The sequence below is a fragment of the Pseudorca crassidens genome, chromosome 20, assembly GCF_039906515.1.
Source record: "Pseudorca crassidens isolate mPseCra1 chromosome 20, mPseCra1.hap1, whole genome shotgun sequence".
NCBI classification, from domain to species: Eukaryota; Metazoa; Chordata; class Mammalia; order Artiodactyla; family Delphinidae; genus Pseudorca; species Pseudorca crassidens.
The window spans coordinates 52094356-52105018 of NC_090315.1; the positions used below are offsets into that span (position 1 = coordinate 52094356).

General features: G+C 52.3%; 1 protein-coding gene and 1 long non-coding RNA gene across 5 annotated transcripts in view; one reads left to right on the top strand and one right to left on the bottom strand.

Annotated features, from left to right (window-relative positions):
* The window catches only part of LOC137215516 (uncharacterized), a 69669-nt gene extending 68567 nt beyond the window's left edge, over positions 1-1102 (bottom strand). Inside the window, exon 1 of the long non-coding RNA XR_010939304.1 lies at positions 770-1102. This is a non-coding gene — a long non-coding RNA (uncharacterized lncRNA). The remainder of the gene's footprint in view (positions 1-769) is intronic.
* On the top strand, positions 1012-10663 carry MON1B (MON1 homolog B, secretory trafficking associated). 4 transcript variants are annotated; one of them, XM_067720800.1, is made up of 6 exons: positions 1012-1356; positions 1899-2056; positions 3929-4249; positions 4775-5594; positions 5961-6108; positions 9264-10663. In XM_067720800.1, the coding sequence occupies exons 2-6, from the start codon at positions 1909-1911 to the stop codon at positions 9471-9473; spliced, it is 1647 nt and encodes a 548-aa protein (XP_067576901.1). In that variant the 5' UTR covers positions 1012-1356; positions 1899-1908; the 3' UTR covers positions 9474-10663. The 4 variants fall into 4 exon arrangements, with proteins under 4 accessions (XP_067576901.1, XP_067576898.1, XP_067576899.1 ...); XM_067720797.1 differs by having other exon boundaries at positions 1347-1486; XM_067720798.1 differs by lacking the exon at positions 1012-1356 and adding an exon at positions 1525-1682.

Below are 10663 nucleotides of genomic sequence, written 5' to 3' on the forward strand. Positions count from 1 at the left end.
AGTGGAGGTCGGGGTTCCAAGTAGGCTGGTCCTCAGGGACTTTGCCTCATTGAGCTCCATTCGGTTGACCAAAGGGGAAAGAGTGGGAAGCCAGAGATCAACTGAGAGCAAAGTGAGAGCGACACAGAGGAAGAGAGAGAAAGGGAGATATTGGAGGAGAGAAAACTGAAGAACGACTAAGACAAAGACCTGGAGAAAAAGACGTAAAAAGAGCTAAAGGGATAAGGAAGGAGGGCACACAGACACACGGAGACATAAACATCGGAAGAGAGACAGAGATGCAGACGCAAAGAGACATCCAGACACAGAGAGAGAAAGAGGCTCAGAGACAAGGAGTCGCGGGCAGAGACATTCAGAGCAAAGAAGGAGAATCCAGAGCAGGACTGTCTACATCTGCGCTCACCCTCACACTAAATTTGTCGGCTAGGACCGCCTGATGCAGCCCAGGAAAAGAATATCGGATCATCCGGACCGCGCACTCCTCTAAGCTAGCTTAGACACCCTCCAGGGGACGGATCCCAGCGGCGGGCATCTTGCCCTACCCTCGTCCAGCCAGTGGTGGCGCTCAGAGGCCGAAGGGGCATTTTCCTCAACCAACGAGGTCTCAGAAGGCTCCCAAAGCCTCGCCCACAAGCACCCTAGTTAGGCCTGGGCTCCTAATCTGCATGGCTCCGCCCACAGAGCCCTATCTTCGGAAGCGAGGTCAGCTCGGCCTTTTGCCGGTCTGGGCAGGCCCTGGTCAGCCTACACATTGCCTTTACAAACTCACCCCTCTGCGCCATGAGCATGTCCACGGCTCGCGCTTGCCTTTTTCCAGAGGCCGCTAAGCCCTTCGCCTGCCTGAATACCCAGACACCCACGAATACTTCCTACATCTGAGAGGCCCGCCTCTCGCCTTAGAATCTGAGTCCCATAGGCTGGCCAGCCTGCGCACGGCACTCCGATTGGAAGCGGTGACTGTCCGTCAATCATTTTCTCTCTGTCAGACTCCACTCCACCCTCACGCCCCTGCCTTTCCTGGTGGATAAAGGAGGGTGAAGTTGCCTCAATTCTGGCGAGCACGTCTATAGACCAGGCACGGGTATCTATCATGACCTAGGCTGCGAACCTCCTCCAGTGAAGAGAGGAATAGGCTCGAATCTTCGATTGGGTCCAGAGAGATGTCAGTCAAGGGATCGGCGGGTGCAATAGCAATCCGACGCACAGTATTGGTGGAGATACGAAGCCGACGGAAAGCGGCGGAACGGTCGGAGGGGACCGGCTTCGCTTGATTGGGCCATAAAGGAGGCAGTGCCGCCCTCCGTACTCCGGATTGGCTGAACGTGAGCCGCGCTCCCCTCACGCCGGCAACCTTGGGTACGAGAAGTGGCCCGGACTCGCCCCTGTTAGCCGCTGGTGCGGGTGCGGTGGGAACGAGGGCAGAAAGGGCTCTGGGTTCCGGGCCAGATCCGACGTAGATCCGGGAGTGGCGCGCGCCTTCTCTACGGTGAGGGAACACAAGTGGGTGGCGGGAGAGAGGGGTCCGGCCCAGCGAGCGAATGAAGGTCCGCAACCGGAAGTGTCTTCAGAGCCGCGTCGCACCCGGAAGTCTGGCAGGAGAGCGGCCACATCCGGAAGTGCGATGCTTCCGCGGCTGCGGGAAGTAATGGTACCTGGCCAGTTGAGATACGGAGTTAAATCAGGTGTTTATATATCTTTATTTCCAGAGGCTCGGTAGAGCCTCACTTTTCGGAAAGTGTTGGAGGTTGCAAGTATGTGGTCGTGTTTTTGAATGTCTCATCCTGTTGAAACGCGAGGGGAAACGAGCCCCAGGAGTGTGTACAAGGGGGCCAGGTTCAGTAACAGCTTTTAAGAAGTTTCTTTTGCTGCGGGTCACTCTCCATTCCCCTCCCCCACAGGGATGTGCAGATGGAGGCCGGAGGAGGCACTGCTGCCCCAGCCCCCGGGGACGCGGAGGACTTGGAGGAGATGCGGTTCCCCAGTGGGGAGGCTAGAGACGGTGGAGGGATTTGCAGGGACCTACCCGGTACTGGAGATGAGAGCGTGGAGAAAACAGGTATGCATTCCCTTCACTGGGGTCTTGGAAGGAATCCCTAGTGGGTGTTATTGTTGGGGGAGGTCCATGGGGGACCAGAGGGGAGCCTTTTGGGACTCGGGGAAGTAGTTTAAACCATAGCTTGGGTCAGTGGGAAGTCATTGTGTACTCAGGTTGTAGTTTAAATGATTGAGGAGTGAAAAAGAAATGAATGGGCGTCAATGGATGTTCACTGGGGAGTTGGTATGAATTTAGATAATGGAAGAATCAGAAAGGGATCCGTTGGGGTTAGAGAGGGGCACTAGGGATTGAGGATGTTAAGGTCAGTGAATGACCAAAAAAATATTAATACGGTCAAAGGGGGACTATTTAGAAGTCAGTCCCCCTTTGACCCCTTTGGGGTCTTTAAATCATTGAGGTGGGAAAGGGGATCAGTGGGGGCCAGTGGGCGCTCAGAGTATTTACATCATTCAGGAGTTGATGGGAGTTGTTGGAGGGAGTCTTTAAGGAACCAGATCTTAGTGGACGTTAATGATGATCATTGATGGGGAGACAGTGGACATCAGTGAAATTATCTGGGGAGTCAGAGGACCAGTAGGAAGATCTTTGAAGACTCTGGTGTACGTGTAAAGGTATAGAGTGGAGGATCAGCGGAAGTCATTGCGGAATGAGTGCTCATTGACCACTCTGGAATTAGTGGATGTTAATGGGGTCATTGGGAAGGATCAGTACACTTCACTGAAAATCAGTCAGTAATTGGGGGGGGAGGGCGTCTTTGAGAGCTTGTTGGCAAGTATTGGGAGTAGGTACTTGGGGACTGTCAATGAGAAAATGAGGGAATATGAGGTCATTGGGATTTTATGAGGAAAGTACTGATACATAGTTTGCCAGTGGATAACACTGGCTGTCACTGGGGATCAGTGGACATCAACTAAAATAAATGGGAGGGTAGTCAGTAGAGGGCAATGAAATTGTGGATTTCATTGGTGAATGTTAATGATGGTCATGGTGAAGGGCAACAGAGATCATTAAAGTCCTGTGTGTTAGTGGATGTTATGGTGGTTATTGTAGGGAGGGGAGTGGATATCAGTGAGAATAAAGGGAAGTCATATCAATGAGAATAAAAGTCAGGGGAGTCAGTGGAGGTCACTGGAAGTCTTGGATGTTAGTAGAGGTGGTTAACGGTGGTCATTCTTGGGAATGCAGTGGACATGGAGTAGATTAAATTGTGGGTCGGGGCAGTCATTGAAGGTCATTGAAGACCCAGGTATTAGTGACGTTAATGTGGGGTCATTGGAATGTTAGTGAACAGCAGTGGGAATGAATAGGGGGTGAGGGGAGTCCTAAAGATCCAGATGTTAGTGGATAATCGTGGCAGAATTTGGATTAGTGGTCATCACCAAGACTGGGAGAGTCAATGGGGTCATTAGGATCAGTGAGAATAAATAAGGGGTTAGGGTGGTGAGGGGCACATTCAAAGACATAGATGTTAATAGATATAATGGTAGCTATTGAGGGGTGAGTAGACACCAGGAAAATAAATGAGGGGTCCGAGACTAATGGGGGAATCATTGAAGATGAAGAGATTGATACTCATTCGGAGGCAGTGGAGTGCTTTGAAGACTTCGGAATGGCAGTCATTGAAAGGGGAATAATTAGTCTGTAGGGATATAAAGGGTTCAGTAATGACAGTGAGATGGGATTATTGGAGTTTTAGGGGGATCGTTGAAACCTAAGTGTTAGTGGATGTCATTGAGGGGCAGTGGAGACACCTGGAGGTCTGTGTCAGCAGCAGGGGGTCATTGCAGGGCTGGTAGGGATTTGGTTGGTCTGTGGGCACATGGGGTTAATGGGAGTCCACAGGCAGATGACTCACCAGGGGCTCCCTTTCAGGATCCGAGACCAAGGACCACCCACCCGGCCTGCTGCTCCAGTCCGAGGCTCCATCATGCACCTATGGGCTCTGGGGTCCGGCAGCCTCTGAGAACAGTCCCGTGGGCGGCCCTGAGAGTGGCTCAGGGGGCCAGGGCGGGGACCCCAGTGACGAGGACTGGCGCAGCAAGCGGAAGCACGTGTTTGTGCTGAGTGAGGCTGGCAAGCCCATCTACTCGCGGTATGGTAGCGTGGAGGCATTGTCAACTACCATGGGTGTGATGACAGCTCTCGTGTCCTTTGTGCAGAGTGCAGGAGATGCCATTCGCGCCATCTATGCTGGTGAGCAAAGGGGCAGGAGGCAGAACAGGTGACGGTGACTGGGACTGTGGCTGTCTGTCCGGCAGTAGGTCTTTCTGTCTGGCTGGCTGCCTGGGGGACTATCCAGCTAGTTAGGAGTGAGTCAGTGTGTGTGGAGGCTGGCCAGGCGTCTGTCTGTCTGTTGGCCCTGCTGGGTTCTGAGTGATTAACTCACTGGGATCTAAGTAACTGGCTGGATATTTCCTTCTTGCCTAAGAGGGTGGGTTTGGGGGCTGTTTGGCTGAGTTGGTGCCTCTCTAGCTCTGTTAGTCCTTGCCACATCTTCCTCACTCCATGCTGTGTGCCTGATTCCCTGACCATCCCATCGTGTCCCTGCAAATGTCCAAACTCCCCCAGTTTGTCCTTACCTTAGTGCTGTGTCCCTAGAGTGACCGTGTGGGCTTGGACCAGGAGTGTATGCCTTCTGGGGAAGGGTGGAAGAGCCCCACCTGAGCCCGTCTTGTCACCACTGACGCATCTCTACCCCCTGCCCCTTCCCTCCCCCAGAGGACCACAAGCTGGTGTTCCTGCAGCAGGGCCCACTGCTGCTGGTGGCCGTGTCAAGGACGCCTCAGTCAGCAGCACAGCTGCGGGGGGAGCTTATGGCCGTGCACGCACAGATCGTGAGCACCCTGACGCGTGCCAGCGTGGCCCGCATCTTCGCGCGCAAGCAGAACTACGACCTCCGCCGCCTGCTGGCCGGCTCGGAGCGCACTCTAGACCGGCTTCTGGACAGTGTGGAGCGGGACCCGGGTGCCCTGCTGCTGGGCGCCGTGCGCTGCGTCCCTCTCGCTCGCCCGCTGCGGGATGCGCTGGGTGCGCTGCTCCGACGTTGCACGGCGCCTGGCCTGGCCCTCTCGGTGCTGGCGGTTGGCGGTCGCCTGGTGACAGCAGCCCAGGAGCGGACTGTGCTGGCCGAGTGCCGGCTGGACCCAGCCGACCTGCAGTTGCTGCTGGACTGGGTGGGGGCACCGGCCTTTGCGGCGGGCGAGGCCTGGGCGCCTGTGTGCCTGCCCCGCTTCAATCCCGATGGTTTCTTTTACGCCTACGTGGCCCGCCTGGACGCCTTGCCTGTCTGCCTGCTGCTGCTCGGCACCGACCCCGAGGCCTTCCACGACATGGCCACCTGCCGGCGCCTGGTCGAGGACGGCATGCACTCCCTTGGGGCCATGCGCACCCTCAGGGAAGCTGCCAGCTTCTCCAACACTCCATCAGCCGGTGCCTCGGCCTACAGTGTGCAGGCTGTGGAGGCCGCCGGCCTCTGGCACTTCCTCTATAAGCCGCTGGACATCCCCGACCATCACCGCCAGCTGCCCCAGTTTACCAGGTGGGCCCCTACCCTGCAGGCAAGTGGCCCGGTGGGAAGGCTTATCTAAGTGGAAGGTTCGGCAACTCATAGACATGAGTCTGGAGAGAGAGCCAGCCATGCTCTAGAGAGATGCAATAGAAGGGGCCTGCCCGATGCGGGAGGCTCAGCCAGCAGCCTCGAGAATTCCCCTGTTCTAATGGAGAGGAGGGCCCCAGGACTCAAGGAATCCCCGAGTTTGATGGGGAGCTTAGGCCCTGTGAAGCCTCCAGTCTAATGGGGGAGGCTCAGCTCCTAACTGAACTGAACTCCCTAGACTGAGGGGAGATAGGCCAGCCAAGAAAGCCCTAGACTGACCTTGTCCCCCGCCTCCGTCCATCACTGCAGCCCCGAGCTGGAGGCCCCATACAGCAGACAGGAGGAGCGACAGCGCCTGTCCGACCTGTACCACCGCCTGCACGCGCGCCTCCACAACACCTCCCGGCCCCTGCGCCTCATTTACCACGTGGCTGAGAAGGAGACGCTGCTGGCCTGGGTGAGTTGAGTGGGGGGCTCTGAAGGAGTTAACTGCCCCACTTCAAGCCTTCTTTCCCTCCCCTGTATCCCCTCCAGCTGTGACAGCCTCCTTCAAGTGCACCACGCCTTGGCCTGGGCTGCGGTTCTGCCTCCAGAAGTGTCCTGGCCACTCCGTGTGTCTGTGAAACCCAGCAGTTGCAGTGCCCAGAACCTTTAGTGCCATCATTCTATTGACCGTTCCCTCGGTCAACAGTAACCATCTGGTAAATACCAGAGAAACAACCAGTAGAGAGTCTGGTGGTTTTTTGGGTTTTTTTCTGGAAAATCAAATTTATTTTTAAAATTTTAAAATTACTGAAAACATTTTAAATGTTCTAAGTAGCAATAACTGTCTCTGTCAGACAATACAAGTGTGAAAATTACTAGCAGAAATATGAAAAGACGCATACTATTTCAGGTAAAATTGAAATACAAAGTTTTCTGAATTTCATTCAATAACGTGTTTCCAGATATTAGGATCTTCTGCCATCATGTGGAAATTTTTGAAATTACAGTTACACAAAAAATTCCTGTATCTGACTGGAGTATTCCAGTCAATACCAGAAGGAATAAATGAATCCAGTTGTAAACAAGGTAAATATTCTTAGAAGAATTTAGTGAAAATTACCATGCACAGTTGCTCCTCGTTTCTGTCTTCTTCCAGAGAGAAGATGGTGTTCACTGTAGCTTAAGGAAACTGCATGACAGACATTCAACTTCTTTTTGTTTCCAAGATTCTTAGCAGTTATGCCTAGGACTCTCCCAGTTCATGATCTTAAATTTCTTAAATACTCTTTAATTATCTCTTTCCATTCTTAGGCACTTAAAACACAAAAGTGCCAAATCTGAATTTGTTCTTCACATAAAACAGAAATTAAGTTTTCTTCTTTTTAGACACATGCATTGACACTTGTAGACAAGCCACCAGTCTACAGTAGAGTGTCTCCTGGTTAGCCACCAGTAGAGTGTCTTTGACTTTCAAGAGGCCCCGTTATCCACCATCACTGTGCTCGCCGATTTCCCATGAGCCCCGCCCACGTGTCTGCAGGTACCAGTTGAGCTTTGACGCCATGAGTTCCCAGCGCTCTTGAACACTACAGGCTTGGTCCCCTGCTGTGCCTTCCACCTGGGGTATCCTTCCCTGGGGTCTCTTCAGGGCTCCTGTCCTCGCTTCCTATGGGTCTATTCAAGGTCAGCTTCAGGGAGTTTGGTCATGTGACCCCACGGGAAATGGCACTTTCCCCTAGATTCTGCTATTTAGTGCATATTTATTAAATCATTTATTTGCATGCCTGTTATGTATCAGGCACTGTTCTAGGCTGAGAATTTTATTTAATCAAAAAAAATTTCTTTAGCTTTCATTTTCAAGCAATTTTAGACTTACAAAGAAGTTGCAAGAAGTTACTTTAAATAGGTCCTTCACGTAGTTTCTCCAGATGTTAACACAACCACAGGAACTCATTAAATCAGGGAATTAACATCAGTACAATCACATCTTATCCACAGACCTCATTCAGACTTCACCACTTGTCCCACTAATATCCTTTTACTGGTCCAGAATCCAGTCCAGGACCACATATTAGATTTGTTTATTGTGTCTCCCTAGCCTCGTTTATTCTGGAACATTTCCTCAGTCGTTTTTTTGTCTTTTATGACTTGGGCACTTTTAGAAAGTACCAGCCAGTTAGTTTGTAGAATGTCCCTCAACTTGGGTTTTTCTAATATTTTATCAAGACTAAATTGAGGTCATGCATTTTGGGCAAGTGTATCACAGAAGTGATGTTGTGTCCTTTTCTGCTTCATATCAGGAGGACCACAATGTCACTGTATCCCGTTGATGATGTTAACTTCTGTCGCTTCATTAAGGTGGTAGCTGCCGGGTTTCTCCACTTTAAAGTTAGGTGTCTTTGCCCTTTGTAATTAGTAAATATCTTGTGGTGATTTTGTAATTAGTAAATATCTTGTGGTGATTATGTCAGTGTTCTCTTTTTCACCGTGTTTTCATCCCCTAATTTTAATATCCATTAATGATTTTTGCCTTTGACAGTTGTTTCTCCGGTATTTACCAGACGGTCACTTTTCTGACTCCATCATAACTTCATTTATTGGTTGAGATTCTACTGTATGGAAGAACTTTCCCTGCTCCTATTTCTTCGTTGACTTTTGAATTTTATATTATGGAATTTTCTTGAAATCATTGGGCTAAAGTCTTTTCCTTTCATTTATTTGTGTGCTCAGATTGTCTCTGAGTTAGGCAGCAGGAGCCATGATTTAGCCAGACTGGCCCCTGTATCCTTTTGACACGTCTGCGTGACCGCTTAAGCACTTCTTACTTTCTGGCACAAGATATTCCAAGCTCACTTTGTACTTTCTCTGTGCCAGTCCTGAAATTGGCCATCTGTCCAGTGAGCCCTTGTACCTTTCAGTGGAGGACGGTATTTCAAAAGCAAGATCTGGTAGGCCCAGGATTTTAAATCGGGTGGTCAGGAAATGACATCCACGTAGGAGGGGAGGTCCCAGGTCGTGTGGGTATCTCCAGGAACAGTACACCTGGCAGAGGGAAAGGACTGTGCAAATGCCATGAGGTGAGGCTGAGCCTGGTTATGTTTGAGGAATAGCAAGGAGAGGCTAGAGTGGCTGGAACAGAGAGCGCGAGGGGGAGAGCAGAGAGAGGTGATGTGGAAAGGTGCTGGTGACCTGGTCAGGTTAAGCCTCTCAGGTTGGAATGAAGATTAAATTGCGTTAATCCTCCTATTTTGCCCAGGCTACAGATGATAAAAACAGGTGTGTGGAGCTTAGAACAGGACTTTGTATACAACCATTGCTCATTAAACATTAAGCATTGTTGTCACCATCCCCAGTGCACACATGAGTGAACTGAGGTCCAGAGAGTGTACATACACACAGAGCCAGCATCACCCAGCTGAAGCCACTAGATCTCGCTGATCCCTTGGCCCACTCATGATACGATAGCATCAGCTTACCCACTTTAGCCCAGTGACCAGGCAGCACCAAGGAGGAGCTGCTGCCAGGTGCACCTTCCAAATGGGACAGGTATGGGGCTAGGGTGGGGTGGACAGCACCGGGCATGGCCAGCTCCGGCCCAGCTGACCCTGTCTCCTCTCAAACCCCCAGGCGACCTCCAAATTTGAGCTGTACACCTGCCTCAGCCCCCTGGTGACCAAGGCAGGTGCCATCCTCGTAGTGACCAAACTTCTGCGTTGGGTGAAGAAAGAGGAGGATCGTCTGTTCATTCGTTACCCACCCAAGTACTCCACGCCCCCAGCAGCCCCAGCTGCCTCCGCGGACCAAGCTTCCCATAACGGCCTGTTTACTGGACCTTGAGAGGCGGAGCTCCCAGACTGTGCCGTGTGGGGAACCACCACCTTTGGCTTTTACTTCCTGTCTCCACCCTGGAAATGGGCCGGGGGGGGGGGGGGGCGGGTTGCTGGTGGTGGTGTCTGTGGCTGGTCCCTGTCTCCCCGGGCAATGGAGCGAGATCTGGGGGGCTGCCCACACATGAGCCATGGGTGGCAGTGTGACTGCACACAGGTGAGCAGGCTGCTTCCCCAGCCCCCTTCTGCCCCCCCACCGCTGGGGAAATCCGTAGGACTCCCTCTTCCCCTCCCTCTGCCACACCTCCTTCACTTGGATGATGTTGCAGCCTCTATCAGGGACCGTCTCCTCCAGTCCTGGGCACCACACCCTCCGTCCTGCATCAGGGGTTTGCCTCCCCCACGGGATCTCAGCCCTGAGGGTCCAGGGCTGGCCAGGGTCTCCTTGGGTGGCCCACGGGGGTTCTGGAATTGGAATGCAGGACCAGCCTGTGCCCAGAAACGGCCTGAAGATATTTTAAAGAAAAAAACTGCATATAAAAAGCCTAAAACCGACCCCCATAAGGACATTGCTTTGTGCTTCATGTACGTCACCTTTACCCAGTCAAAAACGGCCCCCCTCAGTGCTGGCTGCTGCTAGTATTGAGAAGATGGCCTCCAGCGTCTACCTGTCTTTGTAACCCGCGGCAAAGCACCTGACTTCACATGGTGGCTGAGATCCAGAATTTTTACATAGATCCACTTACGTTCCACGGCTCATTCTACTTACTCGTGAAATGGAGATACCTAACGTCTCATAGGCTGTTAAGTGAGGATTCGTGAACGAAAAGGGACTCAACGCATGCGTACCACCACACAGCGTATGGACATTTGTCCCAGACTTGCACAACCTGCACAACACAAGAATCCTAGAGAGGGAGATGGCGAGACCTGCCTGTAATTTCCATGCGTGCATGCAGCACTCACTCGCCAACGACCAAGACCCTAGTTTTGCCCTTCTTTTCTCTAACCTGGAGTTGCAGGCCTCGTGGTGCACGCGTGCGGGCCAACTGTTGCTCGGAGGCTCTGGGCTGTCCCCTCCCGGGAGCTGAAAGCCCATTTCTTCTCACCCTGGTCCAGTGACGCACAGACACGCACTGGACGCGTGCGCTCTGCACAGCCTATCCCCACTCGCGTGATTTTTTTTTTTTTTTAAGCCAA